The sequence below is a fragment of the Cucurbita pepo genome, chromosome LG14 (genome assembly GCF_002806865.2).
Source record: "Cucurbita pepo subsp. pepo cultivar mu-cu-16 chromosome LG14, ASM280686v2, whole genome shotgun sequence".
Lineage (NCBI taxonomy): Eukaryota > Viridiplantae > Streptophyta > Magnoliopsida > Cucurbitales > Cucurbitaceae > Cucurbita > Cucurbita pepo.
The window spans coordinates 5,568,013-5,593,329 of NC_036651.1; the positions used below are offsets into that span (position 1 = coordinate 5,568,013).

General features: G+C 37.8%; 2 protein-coding genes across 3 annotated transcripts; one reads left to right on the forward strand and one right to left on the reverse strand.

The window, feature by feature from the left end:
• The first annotated feature begins 463 nt into the window (after positions 1-463).
• LOC111810757 lies at positions 464-12,389 on the forward strand. 2 transcript variants are annotated; one of them, XM_023697531.1, is made up of 7 exons: positions 464-968; positions 8,404-8,761; positions 9,327-10,714; positions 10,839-10,958; positions 11,179-11,333; positions 11,486-11,564; positions 11,991-12,389. In XM_023697531.1, exons 1-7 carry the CDS (start codon positions 537-539, stop codon positions 11,994-11,996), a joined length of 2,538 nt encoding a protein of 845 aa, XP_023553299.1. In that variant the 5' UTR covers positions 464-536; the 3' UTR covers positions 11,997-12,389. The 2 variants fall into 2 exon arrangements, with proteins under 2 accessions (XP_023553299.1, XP_023553298.1); XM_023697530.1 differs by having other exon boundaries at positions 11,486-11,561; positions 11,997-12,389.
• Positions 12,390-13,587: 1,198 nt separating this feature from the next.
• On the reverse strand, positions 13,588-15,099 carry LOC111810448 (pentatricopeptide repeat-containing protein At1g09820-like). The gene has a single exon (XM_023697155.1). It carries the CDS (start codon positions 15,097-15,099, stop codon positions 13,588-13,590), a length of 1,512 nt encoding a protein of 503 aa, XP_023552923.1.
• Positions 15,100-25,317: the final 10,218 nt, after the last annotated feature.

The window sequence follows — 25,317 nt, forward strand, 5'->3', positions numbered from 1 at the left end:
ATATCTTCTTGAGAAATCTTCTCCACCTACAACCATCCTTCGCCTCGAGCTCTTCATTAATCGAATGAGTCCTCCTTCCAAAATTTATTTTTCCTTTTTCACACCCAATTCGACCCTATATCTTTTATGTTTAGGGCATGACTCTGATACTATGTTAGACGAACACGACTCTCCACAATGGTATGATATTGTCCACTTCGAGTATAAGCTCTCATGACTTTGATTTCGGCTTCCCAAAAGGCCTCATATCAATGAAGAGAGTATTCTTTGATTAAAAACTCATGATCATTCTCTAAATTAGAGGACGTGGGACTTTCATCCTCCACTAATAAAACTCAAATTTTCATTTTTTTTTTTGGTCAAATATCAATTCAATGTGTCTCTTCACATACGACAAAAACAACCCTATTTCCCTAAATATTTTGAAAAGAACCATTTTTCAATTTTTTTTCTTTTAAATTACAATTTTCATCTGATTAACTCCTTTCTTCCGCCCACCTGCGGCCTGATTTTTCCTCTCCTGGCTTTCTTCCCCCATGGCCGAACCCATGGAGGAAACCACGGTTGTTGATGGCGAACCCACTCTACCCACCGGCGAGAAGAGGACAATTGAGATTCACGGGGACGATGAACTTGCGGAGCCTCAGTTGAGAAAGAAGCCCCGTAATGGTTGCGAGTTGGGTCCTAATCTCCGGAGGGTTGCGGAGATTGTGTTGGTCATGTCCACAATGACGGCGCTGCGTGCTGGAAAGAAGCCTACTGATGCCGAGGTTGAATTAATGGCTGAGGCTAGGGCTAAGTTGGTTCAGATTTGTGAAGGATTGGCTCCCAAGGATATTGTGGGAAGGGAAGGAATTAGCTCTTTGATTGAAGATTTGGGGCTGCATGGTAACATTAGGGATCAGAAGTTAGGGTTTCGCGGTCCCAGGTTGACGATAGCGGAGAAATTGGCGCAGACAAAGAAGAAGGTATGTTAATGCCTTTAATTTTGCCTACTTTTGTTATCTCTCGACTGTCTGCGGAGGGCAGCGTGGGTTCTTCATTTTTTGTGACCGATACTATTTGATGCTCGATTGTAGATAATACTTCGTGAAGTCTGTTTAATGCTACTCTGCTTGACTGTTAGTTATGTTCAAACTTGTTTGAATGAAACCTGGAGGATGAGACTATATAGGCATTCTTGTCTTCATTTGGTTACTGATAACCTAAAAATCTTCACTTCTTCCGCGGAAAGATACACATGGATGTAATTCTCCAGTCTGCTTCCGAGTTCTCTGATTCATTATTCCATTGGAGATGCATTAGTTTTCTCGCGGATATCTATGGACACCGTGGGGGGAGGGTATTGGTTGCTAATAGTTAACCACAGTATTTCTTTTTTGTGGAAGAACCACACACCTTTTCATTGACTGAAATGAAAGATTTCAGAGAAAAAGTGGGCAAATGATTGCCAAAAAAGTGCTTGAATTTGTGTAGTGTTGTAAGTAGGTTAGTTACAAAAAAAAAAGGAAATCTTAGCCCTCAAAATAGGTTGAGTATTTTCCTTGTAGTCTTGAAAAATCTATTGTTTCTTTCTTTCCGTAATTTCTGAACCCCTGATATGAGGGCAGTCTCCGTTGATGTTGTGTTGATCTGAGTGTTGCACTGAAAGCCAAAAGGAATCAGAAGAGGAATACTTATCTTAAAAAACCCTGCTATTTCTTTCCTTCCAATGACACCAAAGAAGGGAGCGAGTTGAATATCCCCAAAGGTTCTTTTCCTTCTGCCAAAAATCTTTCCATCGATCGCTTCTAAAAACCCATCATCAATATCCTCGAGGAGACAACATTCCACCCCCAAAATATTAAAGAAAAACCACCCTTTAACAGAAAATTGACAGTGAAGAAACATATGATCTAAGGACTCTTCCTCTCAAAGGCGGAGACAATAGATCGAGGGAGACATCACATAGTTTTGAAGCATTCTTTGAAGATTTTTGTTTAAACTTCTTAGGCGAGGGACCATAAAAAAACCTATCACCTTCTTAGGGGTCATGTATTTCCAGATGAGATTCACCATAGAAGAATTCAATTTCCTTGTCCAATGATCAGCTTCAAGAATGTATTTGTAAGTAGACTTGAAAATATAGTAAAAGGAGCATTTGTGCTTTCTTTAACCAATGGTTAAGTTTCTTTGCAATTTTAGTTTAGGTTGTATGTAGAATCATTCAAGTTCGACATGATCAATCTTTCTTGTGGAGTGATTCGAATCTCAAACAAGTGTTCTTGCGTTGAGATATTTGATCAACAAGAATCATTCAAGCTAGACATGATCGATCTTGTTTGTGGAGTGATTCGAATCTCAAACAATGTTCTTGTCTTGAGATATTCGATCAACAAGGTAATCCGAATCTTACTCCCCTTGTAGTGATTTCCACATATCATTTGGTATCAGAGTTTAAAATTCGAATCTCAAGATCGGATATATGTTTCATTTGCGTTTCTTCTCAATTTGATTTTTATTTATTTTTATCTTTTTAGTTTTTAATCGACCCAGAGTTTAAAATTCAATCTTTTCTCTATTTAAAATTTTGAGAGGTCAGAATGAGAGCTTCATTTGTGTAAATGAGTGCAAATAGAGTGGCCTAAAATTCCTTGAGCGTATACACGTGAGAGAGTGTTGTGAGGTTCTTTGTATTTCCATAAGTTATTTTTGCAGCAAAGTTTCAAGAATAAGTTTCGAGGACGAATCCTCTTGAAGAACTAGAGAATGATATGAACCAAGAGACATCAATCATACAATATACTTCAATGAAGATGTGAAGAAAAGGTTGTCAAAATTATCAAAAAGATGTTTCAATTCATGCTACATTGAAGAAGAATGAAGTTTGATTGTTGTAAATTTTGGGTGGGTTAACATTTACATCATGGTTAATTATGACCATAAACTATGAATGTTACCACTCTTGGAATGCCTTTAATAGTTTCATTTTGAGGCTATATAAAGCCATGTATGTAGACTTGAAAATATAGTAAAAGGAGCATTTGTCCTTTCTTTAGCCAATGACTAAGTTTCTTTGCAATTCTATGTAGTTTAGGTTGCATGTAAAATCATTCAAGCTCGACATGATCAATCTTGCTTGTGGAGTGATTCGAATCTCAAACAAGTGTTCTTGCGTTGAGATATTTGATCAACAAGAATCATTGAAGCTAGACATGATCGATCTTGCTTGTGGAGTGATTCGAATCTCAAACAATGTTCTTGCCTTGAGATATTCGATCTACAAGGTAATCCGAATCTTACTCCCCTTGTAGTGATTTCCACATATCAGTTGCTCTTAGGGAGAAGACTTACGCTAATTCAATCTGTGTTAGGAGGGGTCCTTAACTATTTCTTGTCGATTTTTAGGATTCCACTCTTGGTAAGTAAGTCCATTGAAAGAGTGGTGAGAATTTCTTTTAGGAAAGAGTTGATTGGGGGAGAATCCTACTTGGTCAAGCGGGAGGTGGTCATGAAGCTAGTGGATCTAGGAGAATTAGGCACTGGGAGCTTGAGGTTACAAAATGAGGTTCCCCATAAGTGGTTGTTGTGCTTCCTGCTAGAGCTTAACATACTGCTAGAATCGAAGAACCTTGGTCGTTGATTACCCCAAACACACAACGTGTAACCTACTCGCCCAAAATAATTTTTTGCAATCACTCCTTAGTGATCATTGATGGTTGCCTACTCGATACACACAACATGTAACCCTTACCACAAAAATAAATATCAGCAATCACCTCACATGATTATTAGTGGCTGGTTACTTGATACACGTTGACCTGATACACAACGTGTAGCCCTTACCACACTCATTGCATTCAAACATAAAATGCATGCATTTGGTCCCAAAACATTTATTTTCATGACCAATCAGCATGGCAGCAAACAACAAGCATCCACACAATAACATACGCATCCAACCGTATTTTAGAAAAACAAAAGGGTTTAGTTTCAATAGGAAGGTTCCTACCTAGAGACTTCGCTTTAGAAATTTCGATTTATTGGCCCAACTATCCTAGGAGTGAACTTGCATTCAATCACCCAACAAATCAACCTATGTTCACATGATACAATGATTCCAAAGATCACACGCTTTGTTATTTACATCCTCTTGGGTAAAAGTTGGGTTTGATTCCGTCTTTCTCCAAAAGTAATTCAACTTTAGGAGTTGTCCTATCAACTTCCGACTTAGGCGTCTCGGGGTTTTCTCCTTTCAAACGGTGCTGCTGGTGGTACAAGTTAGTAGCACGTAGTGGTGGTAGCGGTAACGGTGTAACGGCCCAGGCCCACTGCTAGCAGATATTGTCCTCTTTGGGCTTTCCCTTTCGGGCTTCCCCTCAAGGTTTTTAAAACGCATCTGCTAGGAAGAGGTTTCCACACCCTTATAAAGGGTGTTTCGTTCTCCTCCCCAACCGATGTGAGATCTCACAATCCACCCCCCTTTAGGGCCCAGTGTCCTCGTTGGGGCTCGTTCCTTTCTCCAATCGATGTGGGACCCCTACCAAATCCACCCCCCTTTGAGGCCCAGCGTCCTTGCTGACATATTGCCTCGTGTCTACCCCCCTTCAGGGGACAGCCTCTTTGCTGACACATCACCTGGTGTCTGGCTCTGATACCATTTGTAATGGCCCAGACACACTGCTAGCAGATATTGTTCTCTTTGGGCTTTCCCTTTCGGGCTTCCCCTTAAGGTTTTTAAAACGTGTTTGCTAGGGAGAGGTTTCCACACCCTTATAAAGGTTGTTTTGTTCTCCTCCCCAACCGATGTGGGATCTCAAGACGACGACGGTGATGGCAGTCTCATACCCAGTAACTGCAGCGAAAGATGTGGGCGACGATGAGCTGCGATGGTTGGAGTGCAAGGACGACGGTAGCGCGACAAAGATGACCCTCGGTGTTGCATAACGCATCCTTTGTTATCCTACAGTGGTCATCTGTCAACAAGTGGCTAAGTGTGGCCGATGGCAAACGACGACGGGAGATGTGGCTACATCTAGCGGTAACGACAGAGGGAGATGTGTTGCAGACATGCGAAAACGAGAAAGGAAAAGGGAGATCGACGGCGGCAAGATCTCAGGCTGGGTGCATTGAGAGAGGGGGTGTGGCAGCTGGGGTGGTGTGCTTGGCTATTTATGGCTGAGCCCTAGGGTTTTTTTTAATTTTATTTTTTATTTTAGTTTTTCTTTTTTCTTTTTTTTTTTGTGTTGGGCCTTTACCAATTGTTGAGTGGGGGATAAACCTTTTTTGCATTATGTTTCCTTAGTATATCATATTTTGAACAAAAGGTTGCATTTTTTGCTTTCCTTAGATAACCAACAACCCTGTTTGATAGTGTTTTGGGTCTTCTTTCTATCCTATGAGACTTCAAGGTGTGCCCTGGGAGAAGGGATGTTCATATATGAACTTGTGATCCTTTTAGAGGGGTATCATGGAATTCCTTCGTCCATGCTTTTTCGCCCCTTCTCCCTTCCAATTGCCTCTATGTTTTTCTCTCTCTTGAAGGTTAAGGTTCCAAAGAAAGTTAAGGTTTTATTTAACAAGTTTTACCTGAGTGAGTGAATTCCTTGGCTTGTGTCCAAAGACTTCCTTCGTTTTGTATTTGGAATGGTGCATTCTTTACCAGAGGTGTGAGGAAGACCTCAATCATTTGATACGAAGTTTCCAATGTGCTCAGTTTCTTGGGACCATTTAAGAACCTCATTTGGTATGTGTGGAGTATGGGATAGGGATGGTAGCTTGTTGTGGAAGAGATGCTTTTGGAATGAGTGTTTAAGGAAAAGGACTAAGTCCTTGGCAAGCTAGCTCTTTTGCTGTTTGTATTTGGTTAGAAGTAAAGAATAGAATCTTTAGAGAGGTTGAGAAATATGGTGAGTTTGAGAGGTGATTAGGGTTAATGCTTCTGTTTGGACTTCGGTTGCTAGACCTTTTTGTAATTATTATCTTAGTCTTCTTCTTTTGTATTGGAATTCTTTTCTATAGTTGTTTTGGGCTCCTTGTTTTGGGTTTGTTTTTTGTATGCCCTTGTATTACTTCAATTTTTTAAATGAAAGCTTGATTTCTTATGAAAAGAATAGAAATATTTCCATTAATTGTGCACCTAGAGGAATGTCTTTGGGTATGTGGATTAGTTGTTGGGGTGGGTAGTATTCTTTGTAAGATACAAGAGAGTTGCTCCCAAGCTTCTAAATAGGTAACTCTTCCTTGGACCTTTCTTCATCTAGTTGTTCATTAATAGGGGCATCCATTATCGCCAGGGTCTTTCTTTGAGGACACTCATTAGAAAGGTTTGGCTGACTGGCCCCACCTAAACACTTGGCAAGAGTGATACGGTTGTAGAACCTTTTGGTCCTCTTGTTGTTGGTTCCTAAAGTGCCTTTTGCCCCTATCCTATTATTTGGTGTATCATCGATTCTTCCTTGCTTTTTTCATGGTTACAAGGAACTGCTCATTTCAAAACTCCTTTGAGCATCTGTTGTGTTCCTTTTGAAGTCATGTTGTGCTTGTCCACTGTTATTCTAGTCGTTGAGCTCCTAATCTCTGTAGCTAATTTGATACCATCTGCTAGGCAGTAGATCAGATGTAGAATCACCTTTTTCCTATGTCATCTTGTAGTCCATCCGCATATCTAGCTATTCGGTGGTTTTCTAACTCACCAAGAATGTTAGGGCACTCAATCTATTGAATTCCTCTAAATAGTCCATAACTAGTTTAGTTCCTTGGATGCAATGTTGGTATTGACCCTACAACATTTGCTCGTTATTTATCTGCAAGAACGGTTCATTGGTTTGAGCATCTTTGGCCAAGTCCTTATGGACCACTTTCCATATCTCCTTCTATTGGTTTGAATTTTATCCCACCATGGAGGTTCTTCCTCCAATTTACTTTCTAGCTTTACTTTCTTTTTATCGGGTGTGCCAGCGCAGTTAAGGAAGGATTGGCTCAATCAAGAGAGGCTTCCATGTCAATTTTCCATTAAAAGTTGGGAGTTCCACCTTCACTTTATAATCGTTGCTTCCTTCATTTTTGCCACTCTTTTCTCCTTGTATGGGGTAAATGTAAGTCATAAGCAAAGTGTCGGAAAGGACTATCCTCCTCCCTTGAGTTGTCTAATTGTTGGAACCTTGGATTTTTGAAGCATGTATCTGGAGGTCTGAATGGCAGGGTAGCATTTCTTGGGTACTTGTGGTGCAACCTTCTTGTTTGTTCTTGGGGTGGTTCACAACAAGCAATAGGGTGATGAGTATTCGTGTCATTCTTTATTCCTTGGTTAGGCATGTTAGGTCTTTGGAGGGTTAATTGTTCCATTTGTCGCGCCATGGTTCCCATCATTTGGTACATCATCAATATGACTTTTCATCTCATCCACTGATTCTTCCATTTGCAAGATGCATTGGATTTTGGAAAGAGGCATAAGGTCTCCAATCCAGGATGATCTTTTTCATTACTAGAGGTCACGGGGTGCTTCTTCCCTGCCATTGGGTTTCTTCGTCAAGGGCACTCTGATACGAAACCCATGTGGCCGTATGTATTCTTTTAGAGTTTTTATGAAAGTATGTCTTGTACAGCTTAGTGAACATTTATAGGTTCCAAAAGGATTTGAGTTAGCTCCCAACAGCCATAACAACTCCCTAACAACCTCTGCAACTAACTTTAACATCAATTGGACCCACCTAATCAATGGTAAAAGTATAAGCAATCTGAATACAGCAGTTAACAGCCAACTAACCGACGAAAACAGAACATAGACTGCATCAGTTGGCATACTGATGCTCTGGGATCCTTTGTTTTCTTGTCCTTCTCCATTATCTTGACATAACTATCATGTCCTCTAGACCCCTACTATACAGAGAAGTTTGATCCTAAAAACAATCTCTTATCTATTGCAACTTAGTCACGTGAGCACTAATACCTACAGTTTTATGGAAAGGTGGTACCTTTCCCTTGCTCTATCTTCAGATTGGTGTGTCATATGCAAGGGATTGAGTCCCAAGGTTACGTGTTTTCTTATTTGTCCTCCTGTATTCAGGTTTGAGCATACTCTCCCCCTTCAAATGGCACATCGTGTCATTTCATCGAGAAAAAGAATATCCTTTGCCTTTAATTTAATACTTCATATATTTTTCTCACAAAAAAATTACTACTTATATTTGGAGTCTGGCTTGAAAGTAACAAAAAAGCTTTTAACCGCTTATAGAGGACTTGGACACTTTTCTAGATATAATTTCTTTTGTAGTTCTCTCTTCCTTGAAATTTATATGCTTCCTTCCGTAGCTAGTTTAAATATTCTTTTTGCTAATTAGAAGAGCTTTTCATAATCTTTTTTGACATGGAGTTTAACTTTTATTCTTTTGTGTAACTTCATATAATCTACGTAACATCTAGATGGAAGATTCCAAGAAATATATCCCACCTTCGGGTTATGGATCTCATCCAACCCAAAAACATATTATTTCATCGATTGAGAACCGTGGGACATTGCCTTCTGTACGGATGTTTCCCTCAGACAAATCAAGTCCTGTCCCTAATTCAGTGGGAGGCACTGCCGGTACTCTGCCTTCAGGTCATGTTTCTGTTGCTGGTTCTACGTCTATGCAGGTTCAACCACAACTAACAGGCAATGAAGTCAGAGCTCATAATATTTCAAGTGGATTTCCAATTAATCAACAAGGAAGGGACCCTTCCTCACTCTTGCATGGCATTGAAAGACCACTAAATGGGGCATATGGATCTCAAATGCAAGGTATTCTTTTTTTTTTCTTTTTATATATATGCTTTTGCCAAACGATGGAAAAGTTCAATGATGTATACAACTAGCAACTAATATTATCCATTGATTTTTGTTGAAGTCTTTTTTTTCCCTTTTTATCTATGCAATTTTTCTTGTGATGGATATGGGGCGACTTTTTATTTATATTTTCATCTCCTTCATGAAAGTTTAGTTCATCATAAAAGAAAATATCGATTATATTGCGTATAATTTTTCCCAATTAAATTTAATTTGTGTTGGAGAAACCAGAAGTGATTCAGTGGACAAGATCTATTCCAATAAAATGCTTCAGGCTAAAATACTCTGTAAGATTGACATCACTGATATGGTATTGCCTGTGAGTGTAAGAGCACGCTCCTGTAATTTTTTATTGAACTCAAGTTACCTTTCATTTGATGTTTTCAGTATTTTGATTATATTTTGTTTGAGCGAGAGTGACGATAAAACATGATCAGGGGGATAGTTAAGTTAAAGTCTTTGTACACAATTTGTTGTTTTTCAGATTTATTACGTTTTTGTATGTATTGGTACTTTTCAGTTAACTCTTCCGTAAATCACTCTCTGGCGAGTGCTCCAACCTGGTCTGCTCAAACTCAATCTGCCTTGTCGGCTAAAGGTGGGCAAGAACACAAGTTTCCAAATCATTCTGCTGCTAATGCTCAGGGAACCACAGATTCAAGAGCCTTAAGATCGTCTTCTCAAGCAGCAAGGGACCAAAGCTTTAGACCTCCAATTCCTCAAACTGGGACAGGAAATATGGCTGGTTTGCAGCCGCATTTACAGAGCATAAATTTTGTGCAAGGGCCTTCAGTTTCTAATAGCCACAATGAAATTGTCAAAATTATTCAGAAGCTGTTACAGCCACAGCTTCCTGATCATCCTACTTGGAATCCTCCTTCAAGAGATTACATGAACAAGGCTGTGACTTGCCAAACTTGTCAAGTTACCATCAATGAGATTGATAGTGTACTTATATGTGATGCTTGTGAGAAAGGATTTCACTTGAAATGTGTACAATCACCTAATCAGAGAGCGATTCCTAGGGGGGAGTGGCACTGCCCAAGATGCTTAACTATAAGCAATGGGAAGCCTTTACCTCCTAAATACGGGCGTGTCATGAGGAGTAACCCCCCACCAAAATTATCTGTCAATACCAGTGGATCTCAGCCACCAGAGAAGAGTTTAGGAGCCGCTGTGGAACAAAAGGCCAGTGCTGGACAGCTGAAGTTAGTTTCTAATGGAGGTTTAGATTTGCTAAGTCACCACCAGCCTGCTGAGGATGGAAGCAATGCCAATGAATCATCTGGTATCAAAATTCCAAATGCGGAAGAAGCTCATGGAAATAATCTTTTACCAATTAGGAAAGACATAGATGAGAAACCAACCTCTTCGACTTCCCTGAATACCCCAGCCAAATCCTTGGGGATGGTTTGTGAACCCTCTTCTGCTGAGATATCAAGTGAAGTATCTGCTCAGCACATTAAAAGTTCTCAAGCACCAATAGGTGAAGATGAATCCTCAGCCAAAGCAGAGCCTCCTGAAGAATCTCAAACTGCGGGTGACAATTCTAGTAACCCTAAACCCCCTGACATTCCTCAAATTGTTGATCAGCAAATGGGTTCTAATGGTCCAGAGGAACCTTACTCAACAGCAAGTTCTCATGACACTTCAAATGTGAAGAAAGATGGCCATGAAGTTCTGCAGGGGAATAATGTTGAAAATTTTGAAGCTAGCATCATAAATAGAGAGCAGTCCGGGACTTCTTCCAATGACCTGCATGATGTTGAATGGATTGGCGACCCACATCAGCTGACAGATACGAGGGCATATTACAAATCCTGTCGTGTTGATGGGGTTACATATAAAGTTGAAGAATTTTCTCTTTTTCACTCCAACAACGGGAAATTGATGCCCTATAGGCTTCAGGTGAACAAAAAATTGTTTAATAGAGTATTTAAGTTGATTGTCAAATTCATATGGTTTTCTTACGCACATGAAAATTGCATCCTTTTTCGGAAATAATATGGGGAAGCTTTTACTCTTAATGCAGTCCTTGTACCATGAATATGAAAGTGGATTGAACTGGGCTATTCTTAAGCAGTGTTACTTTCATGAGGACTTGCCCAAGGAAGTTGCCCACCTCTGCCCGTGCTCCCCTGAACAAAATGAGGTACACTTTTCATGTTCTTTTATTTCTCTAATTTCTCCATTTTCCTTGTATGAGATTCTTCATTGGTATATGAGCACACACCTCTGGAAGTTATACTCAGATCTCACGTCAAATTGTCGTTGCCTATTTCTATGTGATTCCTAATGTCGGACCTTACTTAATACTGCACTAGTTGGTCTAGAGAGTTTCATATGGACTTCATATTTGTAATTGTTTGTAGGTATATACATCCGATGGCGACATTTGTTTAGCTGTGGGCTTAATTCGAAGCCCATGTGAAGTTCTTCCTGTTGCCAAGTATAAAGAAGAACATGAAAGGCGAAAACAATTGGGTCCTGGGGCAGATGATGGAATAAAGCCAACTTTCCTGTGCAAGTACGTCTATTTCCTTGGACAATTCTCTAATCCATTTGTTGCTTTTGAAGACTGATATATATTAAGCACTTTTCCTTTATCGAACAATGTGTGTTGCTTCTTAGAGGATGAATGCCGATTTCCTTTCATGATGGTAAAATATGGTTTTGCAGATGGTTTTATACTGAAGCTAACAAAGAATTTGTACCTTTTACTGATGCCGTATGTGAAAGCTTCTCAGTGATGCAGGTAATAGTGGACTAATCAGTCCCCATTTGTTCTAAGGTCTTTGTGGGTCATAGCTTGCATTTATATTTCTGCCATTTAAAATTGGTTTCTTCTGTTTGTTCTAACTGTAAAGAAGCTGTCAGTAATTAGGATATGTGCCTATTGAAAACACTCTATTGCTATGTTGTTCTTAATCAGTGAAGAATATCCATTCTTTTCTCCATTAAAATGGATGTAGTGTGAGAAATCCCAATTGAAGCTGGCTACTGGCATGTGGTCGTATGACCTGTAGAACGAGTGTTTGTAGAACTATCGGGCCGTATTCGAAAACATTCTTACACCTTGTGTCTTTATTTTTCCTCATGTTTTCATGCCATAACCTTTATATCATTTTTAGTTGGTTCTTTTACAAACATTTGAAGACTGATCAGTTTATTTGCATTGATACACATATAGGGCGACCTGCAATGACAAGTTAATGGATGAATGAATGTCCATATATTCAAATGTTTTGAAGTAGTAGGTAGCAATACTCCCCGTCTGTTTCTTTCTTCCTTGTGACTGTAATTTAAGGCTGTTTCATCTTATATAACCCCATATGAGTTCCCAAGCCCTGTCTCTCTCCCTCTCTTAGGACCCCTTGTCTGTATATTATTGTATCAACAGCACCTGCCCTGCTTTCACAATGAAGGAGGTGCGTTTGTATTGTAGACGTCTGCCATTTTTCAAATTACAGAGATTTGTAATGTGTATTTTCTTGTTCTTTTCATGATAGTTGAGTGAAGCAAAAGATGGTGAATGCCACTAGTAAAACAATGCTACAAGGTGGCTAGAATGGAGAATTTTCTTCTATTGCTTACTATTAAAGGTGGCTAGAATTTACTTTGCTACTACTCTAAATGAAAAATGCTACAAAGTTATCTATCAAACAATGATATGATCCAAGCTTTTTTGAAACCTAGTGTCCAGGCATGGGCTTATCTCCGAAAGAGTTTTAGTTATCTTTTCTATGCAAAATAATTACATCTGTATTTATTATTATTTTTTTTTTGTTCCAAGACGATTTAAAGTATAAAAGATCTCCTCTCCACCTCATAGGTCTAAAAGGCTTCTCTTCCAAACAACATGACTGACCTAACATGTCTGATGAAGTGCTCAGTCCTACGAAAATCAGCCAGTTGAAGAGCCATGAAAATTATGTTGATGATTTAGTGCCCTCCATTTAAGGACTCAAATGCTCTTAATGCAGCTAACACCCTTGTATGTTAACCAATGAGGCGCCCCACCAATGGAAACCATCATTAGAAGCCCTAGGAAACTTACAACTTCTTAACAATTTTAAATTTTTTTAAAAATTAATTAGTCTATAAATTATAAATTTAAATTTCATATCTAATAAATTCTTATATTTTCAATTTTATGTCGAGTAGATCCATTAATATTAAAAAATTTTTAAAGTTCAGGGACTAAATTTGTAATTTTAAAAGTTCAAAGATCAGATCGACACAAATACTAGAATTCTCCCAAATCCAAAAACGTTATTTTTACATCGAACTTCATCTACCAAACAACTCAAGGTTGCACTCCCATCCCTGTTTCTCAAAACACACAAAATCCAAACGTAACTAACTCGAGTCAATAGTCAATTAAATCCTCCGTACTTGGTGTATTATATGTCCGGGTGTATTATATGTCCAAATTCATAATCTTAGTCATATACCTGTTAGAGTGAAAATTTAAATTTCTAATCTTTTAAATATGAAATATACCATAACCATTTGAACCTGTTCAAGTTAGCTCTAAAACGTCCGAGTTGGGACCGTCCCAAAACGGGAACAGAGAGACTATTTTCCTTGTAACTTGGCAACGAAGCCAAAATATAATTTGCAATGATATTGCTAAAGCTGTCACCAATGTCCATAAACGTTTCTAAAAGTTAAAAAAGAAGGAAAACATTATACAGAAACATATCCCTAATCCCATTAGAAAACAAACTACTGAGCTCTTCATTTGGCATACAAAATCAAGAGAATCAAACAACAAGACATTATCCAGTTTGAATGTCCCTTTGCATACTTACGTTAGAGAATTTTCCCTTCAAATCATTCGCCAAATCTTCCCTGCCTTGAACCTGAAGCTTCTTCAAAACTCTCATATACACTGGAAAGTTCGGTCTTAGACCTGCATCTATCAACTCACAAAGAACCTTTTGAGCATCAACTAAGTTTCCTCTCTTCTCATGAAGTGTTGCAAGCAAGCTATATGTTGCATTTTGTGCCATCCCATGTTTCAAGCTCGAATCGATTGTATACCAATACGCCTCCTCGTATCTCTGTGAATTGAAGTAGCTTTTCACGAAGGCAGCGTGCGTCGAAAGGCGAGGCTCGAGACCCCTTGACACCATCATGTCAAGAAAGTTGAGTGCTGATTCTATATTACCAATTTCACAGAGATGACAGATAATTACTTCAAATGTCAATGAGTTTGGAGGGCAATCTCGTTCAAGCATTTCTTCAAACAGGTTCTGAGCTTCAGAAAATTTGTCATTCTTGCACAAACTACTGAGCAGATAATTGAGAATGCCCACATCTGGGCTACACCCTGCTTGCCTCATCTCATCAAGTGTACATCTAGCTCCTTCGAAATCGTTTCGGCGACATTGTTCCCGAACGATGATATTATAGAAAGATGTTCTTTTCTCGGTTATCTCAGTTACAAACTTTGCCATTCCAAAAGAACCAAGAGAACAGAACATCTCAATCAATGCCATGACCCCGGAAATTCGACAGGATCCTCCTACTTCATTCAACAACTTGACCAGTCTTTCAACAGAAATCTTAATTGAATCTTCATCTGATAGATGAACATGTAAAAACTCAAATGCTTTGTGGTTTAGACCAACTCCTTTCTGCCTGAATTCGTTCAGAACAGGAAGAATCCCCTCATAATCATCTAATCTACCAAAATTATCAATAAGTAGACTATAAATATCAGAGTTACAAGGAAATTTACAGGACTGAACTCTAACCCAGTTGAAAAAACGAAAGGCAGAAACCTTATGATTATTCAGCACCCGAAAAATCTGAGCAACTAAAGCGTTGGTGAAACTTACATTCAACGAATCCAACTTGGACTCCAAATCCTCCTGATTTTCCCGAATGATATTTATAATATCCCAAAATTGATTGGACGTCACATTCGGTTTAAACACATTCAATTCACCAGTTCCAAACTGGGGCTTCTCAAACGAATCGGAGGAAAAAGAACGGCGGCAGCTTCTGTAGTGGGGACGAAACAATCCAAGATTCAAATCCTTGGCTACGCCATTGCATCTCTCTAACAAACACAATGAAGGCACAGATTGGGAAGTCGAATTGCAGAGTAAGGGAGAACGAGCAGCAGAATGGGATGTCGGTGCGGTATAAAATCGAATAAAACGGCCAAAATGCTTGGAAGGCGAGGATGAGGGAAATGGAGAAGGAGGAGCAAATGAGTAAATAGAGTAGAAGTAAGGGTGGGAGAAATCACGGAGGTTTCGAGAAAGAGAAGTAATCCCCATGGATTTTTTTACCTAAGCTGCCCTGTTAACGGACGATAAGAATGAAGAATCCGGCGACGGCATAGGGTTCCGGCGGTGTCACCGGCAACGAGGAACAGGATCTGTAACACCTATAGCGACGAAGAAGGGGAGAGAGGGACGGAGGTGGGAAGGATGGAGGAGGGTTTTTCAGGTTCCCATGTTATTCACATCCCTAAATTAAAAATACTTAATAATAATAATTTAGAATTTGATTTATAGTTCATCTATGGTTTTATCAAATTTATAAAAACTTTTTAAAAATAATAGAGAATAAATTTATTATTTATTTATCTTTATAAATAATTGACTCTTAAATTTTAAACTAATTTTTTTTTTTTTTTGAAAAAGTTCTCCAATTTGTCTTGCTCCAAATATCCATATATGCATTCAATTTAAGGGTATCATTGACGTTGTAGCGGAAGCAGAAATAAGATCGATAGCACTCACACACCCAGAAACAAAAATTAAACAAAGAGACACAAAAATTTACGTGGCTCGAAGAGAAGAAATTCTTCTACATCCACTCTAACGGCAACCAATCATAATAGTCAAAGTGTTTACAAAGTATCTCACACTCTTACGCTACAAAGTCTCACTCAACAAAGTTTCTTCGAAATGTTATCACGTAAATACAAAATGACACTCAATCTCAATGTCTCTCAAACAAAGTTCCTTCCAAATGAATATTTGATTCAGAATGTTCAAACCCTATGACTGGCGAGAAAATTGTAAGACAAGAAAAAGTACAAAGGAAGTTGTATGGTACGCATAACGAATAACACACAGTTGTTAATTGCTCAGATCGACAACATGACAATCATGCCTTGCAATAAATCTGATATAGTGTCACTGCATAATGTTTATCATGTACCAGGTATAAAGAAGAACTTGTTGTCAGTGTCACAACTAATAACATCAGGAAACTACGTCTTGGTTGGGCCAGAAGATGTGAAAGTGTATGAAGATGTTAAGATAATAACAGACAATAGAAGGGCGAAGAGTGGTGTCCGTTTACGTCCTATATGCAGAGTCTGCCAATGTTGACAAAATTTGGAAGAATGAGACAACAGATCTATGGCATGCAAGATTCAGACATGTTGGCTACCACAAGTTGAAGCTGATTATGGAGAAATCCATGCTCAAAGGCCTACCTCAACTTGAAGTCAAAACAGACGTTGTTTGAGCTGGATGTCAATATGGTAAAGCTCATCAATTACCATACAAAAAGTCAAATTTTTCAAAGCAAAGAAACCATTAGAGTTAATTCACTCTGATTTGTTTGATCCAGACAAACAAGCATCGATAAGTGGAATGTGGTATATGGTGACGTTCATTGACGATTACTCAAGATATGTGTGGATTTTTTTTATGAAAGAAAATTCTGACACGTTTTCAAAATTTCAAGAATTCAAGATGATGGTTGAAGGAGAAGTAGGAGTGGAGATTAGTTGCCTACATTCAGACAATGGCGGAGAATACACGTCAGATGAGTTTGATCAATATTTACACGTGTGTGAGATGCAACATCAGTTTATGTGCCAAAACGTCACAACAAAATGGTGTAGCAGAAAGAAAAAATCGACACCTTGCAGAAATCTGTCACTTATCGAAAACTGCTGCCTATATGATCAACAAGCTTCCTCAACTAAGGCTAGGATTCGTCTCATCATTTGAGATAGTATGGGACATGAAACCTACAGTTAGCTAGTTCCGAGTATATAGTTGTGTTTGCTACGTATTTGTGCCTGACCAACTATGTAGCAAATTTGATAAGAAATTAGTCAAGTGTATATTTGTTGGATTTGACAATCAAAAGAAACGGTGGAAGTGCTATGATCCAACAAGTGGAAAATACTATACATCAAGAGATGCAGTTTTCGATGAAGCATCTTCATGGTGGTCCTCGAAGAAGAAAATCTTACTAGATTCAAACAACATTGAAGAAATTCTACAATAGAAGATGGGGGAGCAAACTACGCACGCTCAACTAAATATTGATGCACTTGAAGACCAAGTGACATTGATGTTGATGAGCAAGAATGACTCAATCAAACGAATTTGTTGAAAAGGAAACGACACATCAACAACTTAAGTGATAAAACAGAATCCTAAAGCCAAATCCTAAGTAGGCCAATGCAGTAATTGTAGAAGATGAAATCAATGAACCAGAGACATATGAAAAAGCATCACAAAACTCGGTTTGGCAGAAAGCGATGGAGGATGAAATTATAGCCTTGGAGCATAATCAAACTTGAGAACTAGTGACAAGACTAAGAGATGTCAAATCCATCTCTTGCAAGTGGATCTACAAAATAAAGCGTCGACCGGATGGATCAATCGAGGGATACAAGGCTCCACTCATAGCTCGAAGGTTTTCTCAACAATATAGACTAGACTATGATGAAACATTCAGTCTAGTGGCAAAGTGTTAAGATCGATACCAGTTGTTAGCTCTGATACCAGTTGTTAGGATCGCACAACAACACACACACTCGATCTAGATGAACACAAAGAACAGGATAGAGAAAATTGCAAGGAGAACTCTAGCTAAAAGAATTTTTATTGATGACTTCAGGTATGTACAACAAGAGAGAGTACAGAGAATAGAAAGTACATATTCAAAGCTCTACCGGACCAGATATATATATTCAACCTCATTACATTATCTGTTGCTAACTGACGAAGGAGAACCAGAGTCCTTTGATGAGGCCCTACAAGTGGAAGATTCAACCAAGTGGGAGCAAGCCATGGATGATGAGATGAGCTCACTTGAAAGGAATAATACGTGGGTGCTGACTGAGTTGCCTACAGGAAAGAGAGCTCTGTTGAACAAATGGGTGTTCAAAATCAAAGAACCGGGGAAAATCTCCAAACAAACCCAATGTAACATGTTGGAGCTGTGGGGAAAAAGGACACTTTCGGACAGATTGTACAAAACTAAAGAAGAAACAGAATCATAAATCTGAAGAAGATGATGATTCTATATATACAACAGAAGATGTTGATGACGTTTTAATCCTTAGTGTGGATAGCCCAGCTGAATCCTGGATTTTGGATTCAGATGCATCGTTCCATTCGTCTCCAAGTAAGGAATTGTTTCGAAATTTCAAATCAGGAAATTTCGGGAAGGTGTATCTTGCCGACAACAAAACCTTGGAGATTGAAGGAAAGGGAGATGTCTCCATACAAACTCCAGTAGGAAATCAATGGACATTACAAGATGTCAGATACATTCCTGGTCTCAAGAAGAACCTGATCTCTATTGGTCAGTTGGATAGCACAGGCTATGCNGTGAAGCAAGTGGGAGTTGAGGTTGAGTTGCTCAAAGATTCACAAAGTGATGTTGTAGCGGATACTCAAGAAACTCCTGAGACTCTTGCTGAGAAACCAGAGGTGAAGCAAGTGGGAGTTGAGATTGAGTTGCTAAAAGATTCACATAGTGATGTTGTAGCAGATACTCAAGAAACGCCTGAGACTCATGTTGTTGGCGAGGAACCCCGTCTATCATTCAAAACACAGAAGGCGATACCATTTCACTCGGAGGTTAGTTGAAGATGGTGATGTGTTTTGAGAAGATAGAGGGTGCAAAGAATCCAGCAAACATGTTGACAAAATGTGTTGATGTTGGAATATTGAGGTTGTGCAAAACCTCAATTGGTATGGTGCAGTGAAGATGCTCATGGTCGTTTGAGAGTGAAATTCTTGGTTGACTAGATCAGTCTCCAAGTGGGAGAATTGTTAGGCTATGGAGCCTGATACTTATTTATAGCTTGGTCAACGGTTATATCCGGTAAAGCTATATTTGGTAAAGCTATATATAGTAAAGCTATATATGGTAAAGCTAAATCCGGTAAAGCTATATATGGTAAATAACTATATATAGTAGATGGCTAAATCTGGTAAAGCTATATATAGTAAACTAAACCATATATATATATATCTGGTCCGGTAGAGCTTTTAATATTTACTTTCTATTCTCTATACTCTCTCTTGTTGTACATACCTGAAGTCATCAATAAAAATCCTTTTAGCCAGAGTTCTCCTTGCAATTTTCTCTACCTGTTCTTTGTGTTCATCTAGATCGAGCGTGTGTGTTGTTGTGCGATCCTAACACAAAGATCACTACTGTTTGAGTCCTGCTAGCACTCGCGACTAGTAAAAATTGGAAACTGTGGCAAATGGTTGTGAAAAATGCTTTCTTGCACGTAGAGTTAGATAGGGATATATGAACCAATCAAAGGGATTTGAGAGTGCAACTAATCCCAATCTCGTATGCAAGCTTAGAAAAGCTCTTTACGGACTGAAGCAAGCATCGAGAGCTTGATATGGTAAGATTGCTGAAGTTCTTACCCAAAGTGGTTATTCAGTGTGCATGCAGGCTCAAACCTGTTTATTAAAGAAAGAGAAGGAAAATTGGCAATTGCATTGGTCTATGTAGACAATTTGATTATCAAGGGGGATGAAGAAAGTGAAATTTATCAAACAAGAGAAAATTTATCAGTATGCTTTAAGATGAAAGAGCTACGAGGGCTTAAACACTTATTGGGCTTAGAAGTTGATCGCACAGATGAAGGATTATTTCTCTGCCAACAAAAGTATACAAGAGATATGCTTCAGAAGTTCAACATGTTAGAGTGCAAGCAAGTTTTAACACCAATGGAGACGAATGTCAAGATTTGTGCACATGAAGGCAAAATATTGAATGATGAAACGACATATCGACAACTAGTAGGTAGTCTTATCTACCTAAATTTAACTTGACCTGATATTTCTTATGCAGTTGGAGTCATGAGTCGTACATGCAAAGTCCAAAGAAGCTTCATTTGGATGCGGCTCGACAGATCTTCAGATATGTGAAAGGTACAATCGACTATGGTTTTCTGTACAAAAGAACCAAAGACTACAAGCTAGTTGGATACTATGATGCTGACTATGCAGGAGACCACGATACTCGAAGATCAACCACTTGTTACGTGTTCATGTTTGGTTCGGGAATAGTTCCTTGGTGTAGCAAAAGACAACCAATAGTATCATTGTCAACTACAGATGTTAGGATCACCCAACAACGCACCGACTCGATCTAAACAAACATAAAGAGTAGGAGAGAGAAAATGCAAAGAGAAATATTGGCTAAAAGTTTTGTATTAATTACATTAAGTAGGTATAGTAAGAGAGAATATAGAGAATACAAAAAACTACATTTTCAAAACTATGCCTAATGGGGATATATATGGTTCACTATATAGTTTTACTAGATAAAACCATCAGTTTACTATATATATAGTTTTACCGGATATAAACATCTACTATATATAACTTTCTATCATATATATATATAACTTTATTATTTATAACTGTTGACTAAGCTACTAACTATAAATAAGCAGGCTCCATAACCTAACAAAAGAAGCAGAGTATAGAGTAGTGACTGTAGCAGCTTAAGAAAGTACATGGCTGAAACTCTTGACGAAATATTTGCACAAGAAAATTGACTATCCAATATCACTTTATTGTGACAACCAATCTGCGATTCGTCTAGCAAAAAATCTGGTGTTTCATTCTAGAACAAAGCATGTGGAGGTATAGTACCATTTCATTAGAGAGAAAGTCCTGAAGGAAGAAATCGAGATGCAGCAGATCAATACAGATGACCAAGTGACAGACTTGTTTACAAAAGGACTGAATACTGGCAAACATGTGAGCTTTTGCTGCTAGCACAACATGGTGCAACGAATGAGGACTAGTGCTGGGGGACTGTTAAAATATCATCACTAGCTCAATAGGTTCAAGCACAATAATTATATGAGCCTATTCTATATTTATTTTAGGAAAATTATTTAGATATTTGAGAAAAATGATTTAGGTATTTTAGGAATAAATATTCCTAATTATTTAAGGAATTTTTTATAGATACTTTAAATAAATTGTCTGACCTCTACTACAAGTACCTCTCCACCCTACCTAAGTTTTCGATCTTAAGAAATACTATAAATACCCCTCTACCCTACCTAGGTTTTCATTCCAAGAAATACAAAGTAACAGTATTCTACAAAGTGTGTATATTTTCTTCTCGATTGGTGTTAATAAAGAATGCGAGTGCCCACAAAGAGTTGTGTTCAACAAGATCTGCATCTTTTATGAATAAATCAACTCAAGAAGAAGCTTAGACGGATCAAATAAACTCGAGTTTCAAAGGCTCGGAGGAGGAGGAAGACGCTAATTGCAACTAATGCTCATTATAAACCAAGGTCAGCATCAACTTATTTTCGGTTAAAAATCATCACTAGCCTAATAAGGTCAAAACCAATAATCGAATGAGCAATCTTCTAGAAGTTTAGGTATCTAGATATTTTAAGAATAAATCTAGAAGACAAAAAAGGTGTAAAAGATAAGATAGAAGTCCCCAAATGTGTGGTTTAAATTGTCTAGCGTCTGCTATAAATACTCCTCCACCCGAACGAAGTTTTTCATGCAAGAAAAGTTAAGTATAGTAGCGTCCTACAGAGTATCTTGTAATTTTTATTGATTGGTTTTAATAAAGNATATTCCCAACAACTATTAAATGTTAATTATGGGTATACTATACCAAACTTTCTATTTCTAGAAACATTCTCTATCAATAACTTATGCATTTTGTCTAATCTATTGAAATTCTTGGTTTACTTGGTAGTTACAGCTCTGTCTAATCTCTTACGTCAAAAATAATTTATTGGGATTATTAGTGAGTGAGCTTATTCGTGTCGTGAGTAGTATATCACTCTACAATTTTTGTGTTGGAAACTAGTTTGTTTGGTATTACTGAGGTATTGCCAACATGATGGATGATCTCCAAGTCGACGGTGGAATCCCTCAATAACAACAACCACAACATGTGGGCAACAAGCATGATGTCTTATATTATAAGAACAAGACCTTTGGTAGGTCATTGGATGAAGCAAATTATGCCGGTAGAGGAAGATGCTAATGTTGCCTTGTGCAAATGAAAAATCAAAACAGACAAAACAATATTTACGTTGAAAACTACAGTCGAAGAAGAGATGTTGGAGCACATCCGAGATGACTAGATACTGAAAGAAGTATGAGACATTTTCATGATGTTTTTCTCAAAGAAGAACAATACGAGGTTATAACTTTTAGAAAATGAGCTCTTATCAATCTCTCAACACTACATGACAATTGCTCATTACTTCCATTAGGTCAAGTTGATTTTTCGGGAGATTATGGAACTAAGATTCAAAGTTCGTCGTCACAGAAGCTCGAATGAAAAAGATCATTATCCACAAATTATGACCAGAATATAGTGGTTTTGTTGTTGTTGCACTAGGATTATCCGTACAGCTATCACTTGTAGAGTTTAAAAATTTGTTGTCTAGCCAAGAAGTCATGACTAAGCAAATGAGAGGTATCACATTGACGAGTGAAGATAAAACACTCTACCCAAGTAAAAGTTGAAGCAACAATAAGCCACCCACCAAAGGTGGATATAAAAATTTTGATAAAAGAAAAGTCACCAATGAACTGCACAACCTTGGAGAGCTTAGAAGAATGACAACAAGAATTCGTAACAGAAGAGATTTGAAGGTATTTGCTACAATTGTGGAAAGAAGAGCCACATGTCCAAGGATTATTGGTCCAAGAAAAAAGTCGGTCGAAATCAATGCGACAATCTCCAAAAAATAAGATGGAGAATGAATGGGATATAATGTACTAGGTACCTTAGAAGAAGACGAGCTAGCACTCATGAGGATAGGAGACCATACCGATTATGAAAATGATTGGATCATTGATTTAGGGTGCTTAAACTACATGAGTGGCGATTAGAGAAAACCGTGAGACTAGAAAAGTACAAAGAAAGTAGTGTGGTATGCACAACCAACAACTCACCGTTACCAATTGCTTAGATCAGCAAGACAACGATTGTGCCTAATAATAAATCTAATATGGTGTTACTACATAATGTCTATCATGTATCGGGTATAAAGAATAACTTGTTATTAGTGTCACAACTAAGAACATCAAGCAATTACGTCTTGTTTCGGTTAGGAAATGTAAAGTCTATGAAGATGTTAAGATATTAGAAAAACTAGGGATGGAAGGGCGAAGTGTGGAGTCCGTTCACGTGCTATCTACAGAGTCAATCTATATCGACAAGACTCAGAAGAATGAGATAGCATATCTATGGCATGCAAGGTTGGGACATGTTGACTACCATAAGTTGAAGATGATTATGGAGAAATTCATTCTCAAAGGTCTACCTCAACTTTCAGTCAAATAAGATATTGTTTGAGTTGGATGTCAGTATGGCAAAGCTCATCAACTGTCATAAAAGAATCAAAGTTCAAAGCAAAGAAAATATTAAAGTTAATTCACACTAATGCATTCGGTCTAGCCAAGCAAACGACAATAAGTGAGATGTGGTACATGGTGGCATTCAGTGACAACTACTAGAGATATACGTGGCTTTTTTTATTAAAGAAAAGTTTGATATATTCTCAAATTTCAAGAATTTAAGATGACGATCGAAGGAAAATATGAATGAAAATTTGTTGCCTATGCTCAGACAATGACAAAGAATATACATTAGATGAATTTGATCGATATCTACACATGAGATACATCATCAGTCTACATGTGCCAACACACCACAACAAAATGGTGTGGCAGAGAGAAAAAATAGATATCTTGTAGAGATTTGTTGAAGCATGGTACTACCGCCCATGTGATTAACATGCTCCCCCCAGCCAAGGTTAGGTTTCATTTCACCATTTGAGCCACGCTTAGACATGAAACCTATGATTAGCGACTTATGAGTATTTCATTTCACCATTTGAGCCACGTTTAGACATGAAATCTATACATAGATTTGACAAGAAAGTAGTTAGATGTATATTTGTTGGATATGAAAACTAAAGAAAGGGTGGAACTTTTATGATCCAACAAGTGAAAGATGCTACACCCAAATAGATGTAGTTTTTGATGAATCATCTTCGTGGTAGTCATCGAAGAAGAAAATCTTACCAGACTTAGAACAATATCGCAGAAATTCTACATCAAAGACAAGAGATCAAACAACACACATTTTGGTCAAGTATTGATGCACCTGAAGATTTAAGTGACATTGACGTTGGTGAACAATAAGTGACTCAACCAAATGAATCTAGTGAAAAGGAAATGATATCTCAACAACTTAGACGGTTAGAACGAATCGGAAAGTCAAATCCTAATTATGCCAACATAACTATTATAGAAGACGGTTAACCAACAAGGTAAGATGAATGAGGGTTAGTTCTGAGTGGGCGTGTGAAAAAATCATCACTAGCCCCACACTGTCCTATATAATGTCTTTTCATCTCTCTTAATTGTTTTTAATAAAGAGTATGAAATGCTTCCTATAAAACAGTTGTGTTCAACATTTTAACCTTCACTGTCTTTCTACCTATTTGACCACCCCTAAAGTCGATTTTTTAAATCTATTTTCATCCTTTTTTTTAATTTTATTTTGACTCAATTTAGAAGTAGGAAAATCGAGCCCCAAAATACGTCTCACATGTAAGTAGCCACTTTAAGTTTTCTTCAAAAAAAAAAAAAAAGCCTACTTGAATTGTTCTAATTGGTTGAGTATGGCTGCCATAAAAGATATATGAACACTGAATTATGATGTATGAACTTCTTTTAGTTGATATAATCAAGTAGGACGTAATTGAATTCTGAGTATGTTTTAGGCAAACCAAAGTCATAATTTTTTAGTTAATAGTATTTTTTAATGGCAACAATCATTCATATGTTTTGTGATTAAAGCTTTTGATTTAAGTTTTAGCTCAAAAGAGTAAACTTCATATTATAACATGGATGCATGATGTTGATATTAGTTTTATAATTAAGCAAGAAAATTTTGAGCTCGAGAGAGTCCGAATAATGAAATTTATCTTCTTGACTTATGATTGTATGCATGTCTCCACCTATCAAAGTTTTAGAACTAATTCAACTCTTAGTCAATCAATGAATTCCAATTTCACATGACACGGTTCACCACAACATTCGAAGAAACGTCTCCTCTTACTCAAACTCAAACACGAATGATACCTAATCCTTTCACCCCAATGGTGATAATGTCAATTCCTTGTTCACAATAATATGTTCCCTCATGCTAGTCCTTCATCATCAAGTGAGGCACTATAGAGAAACCAAGGAAAAATG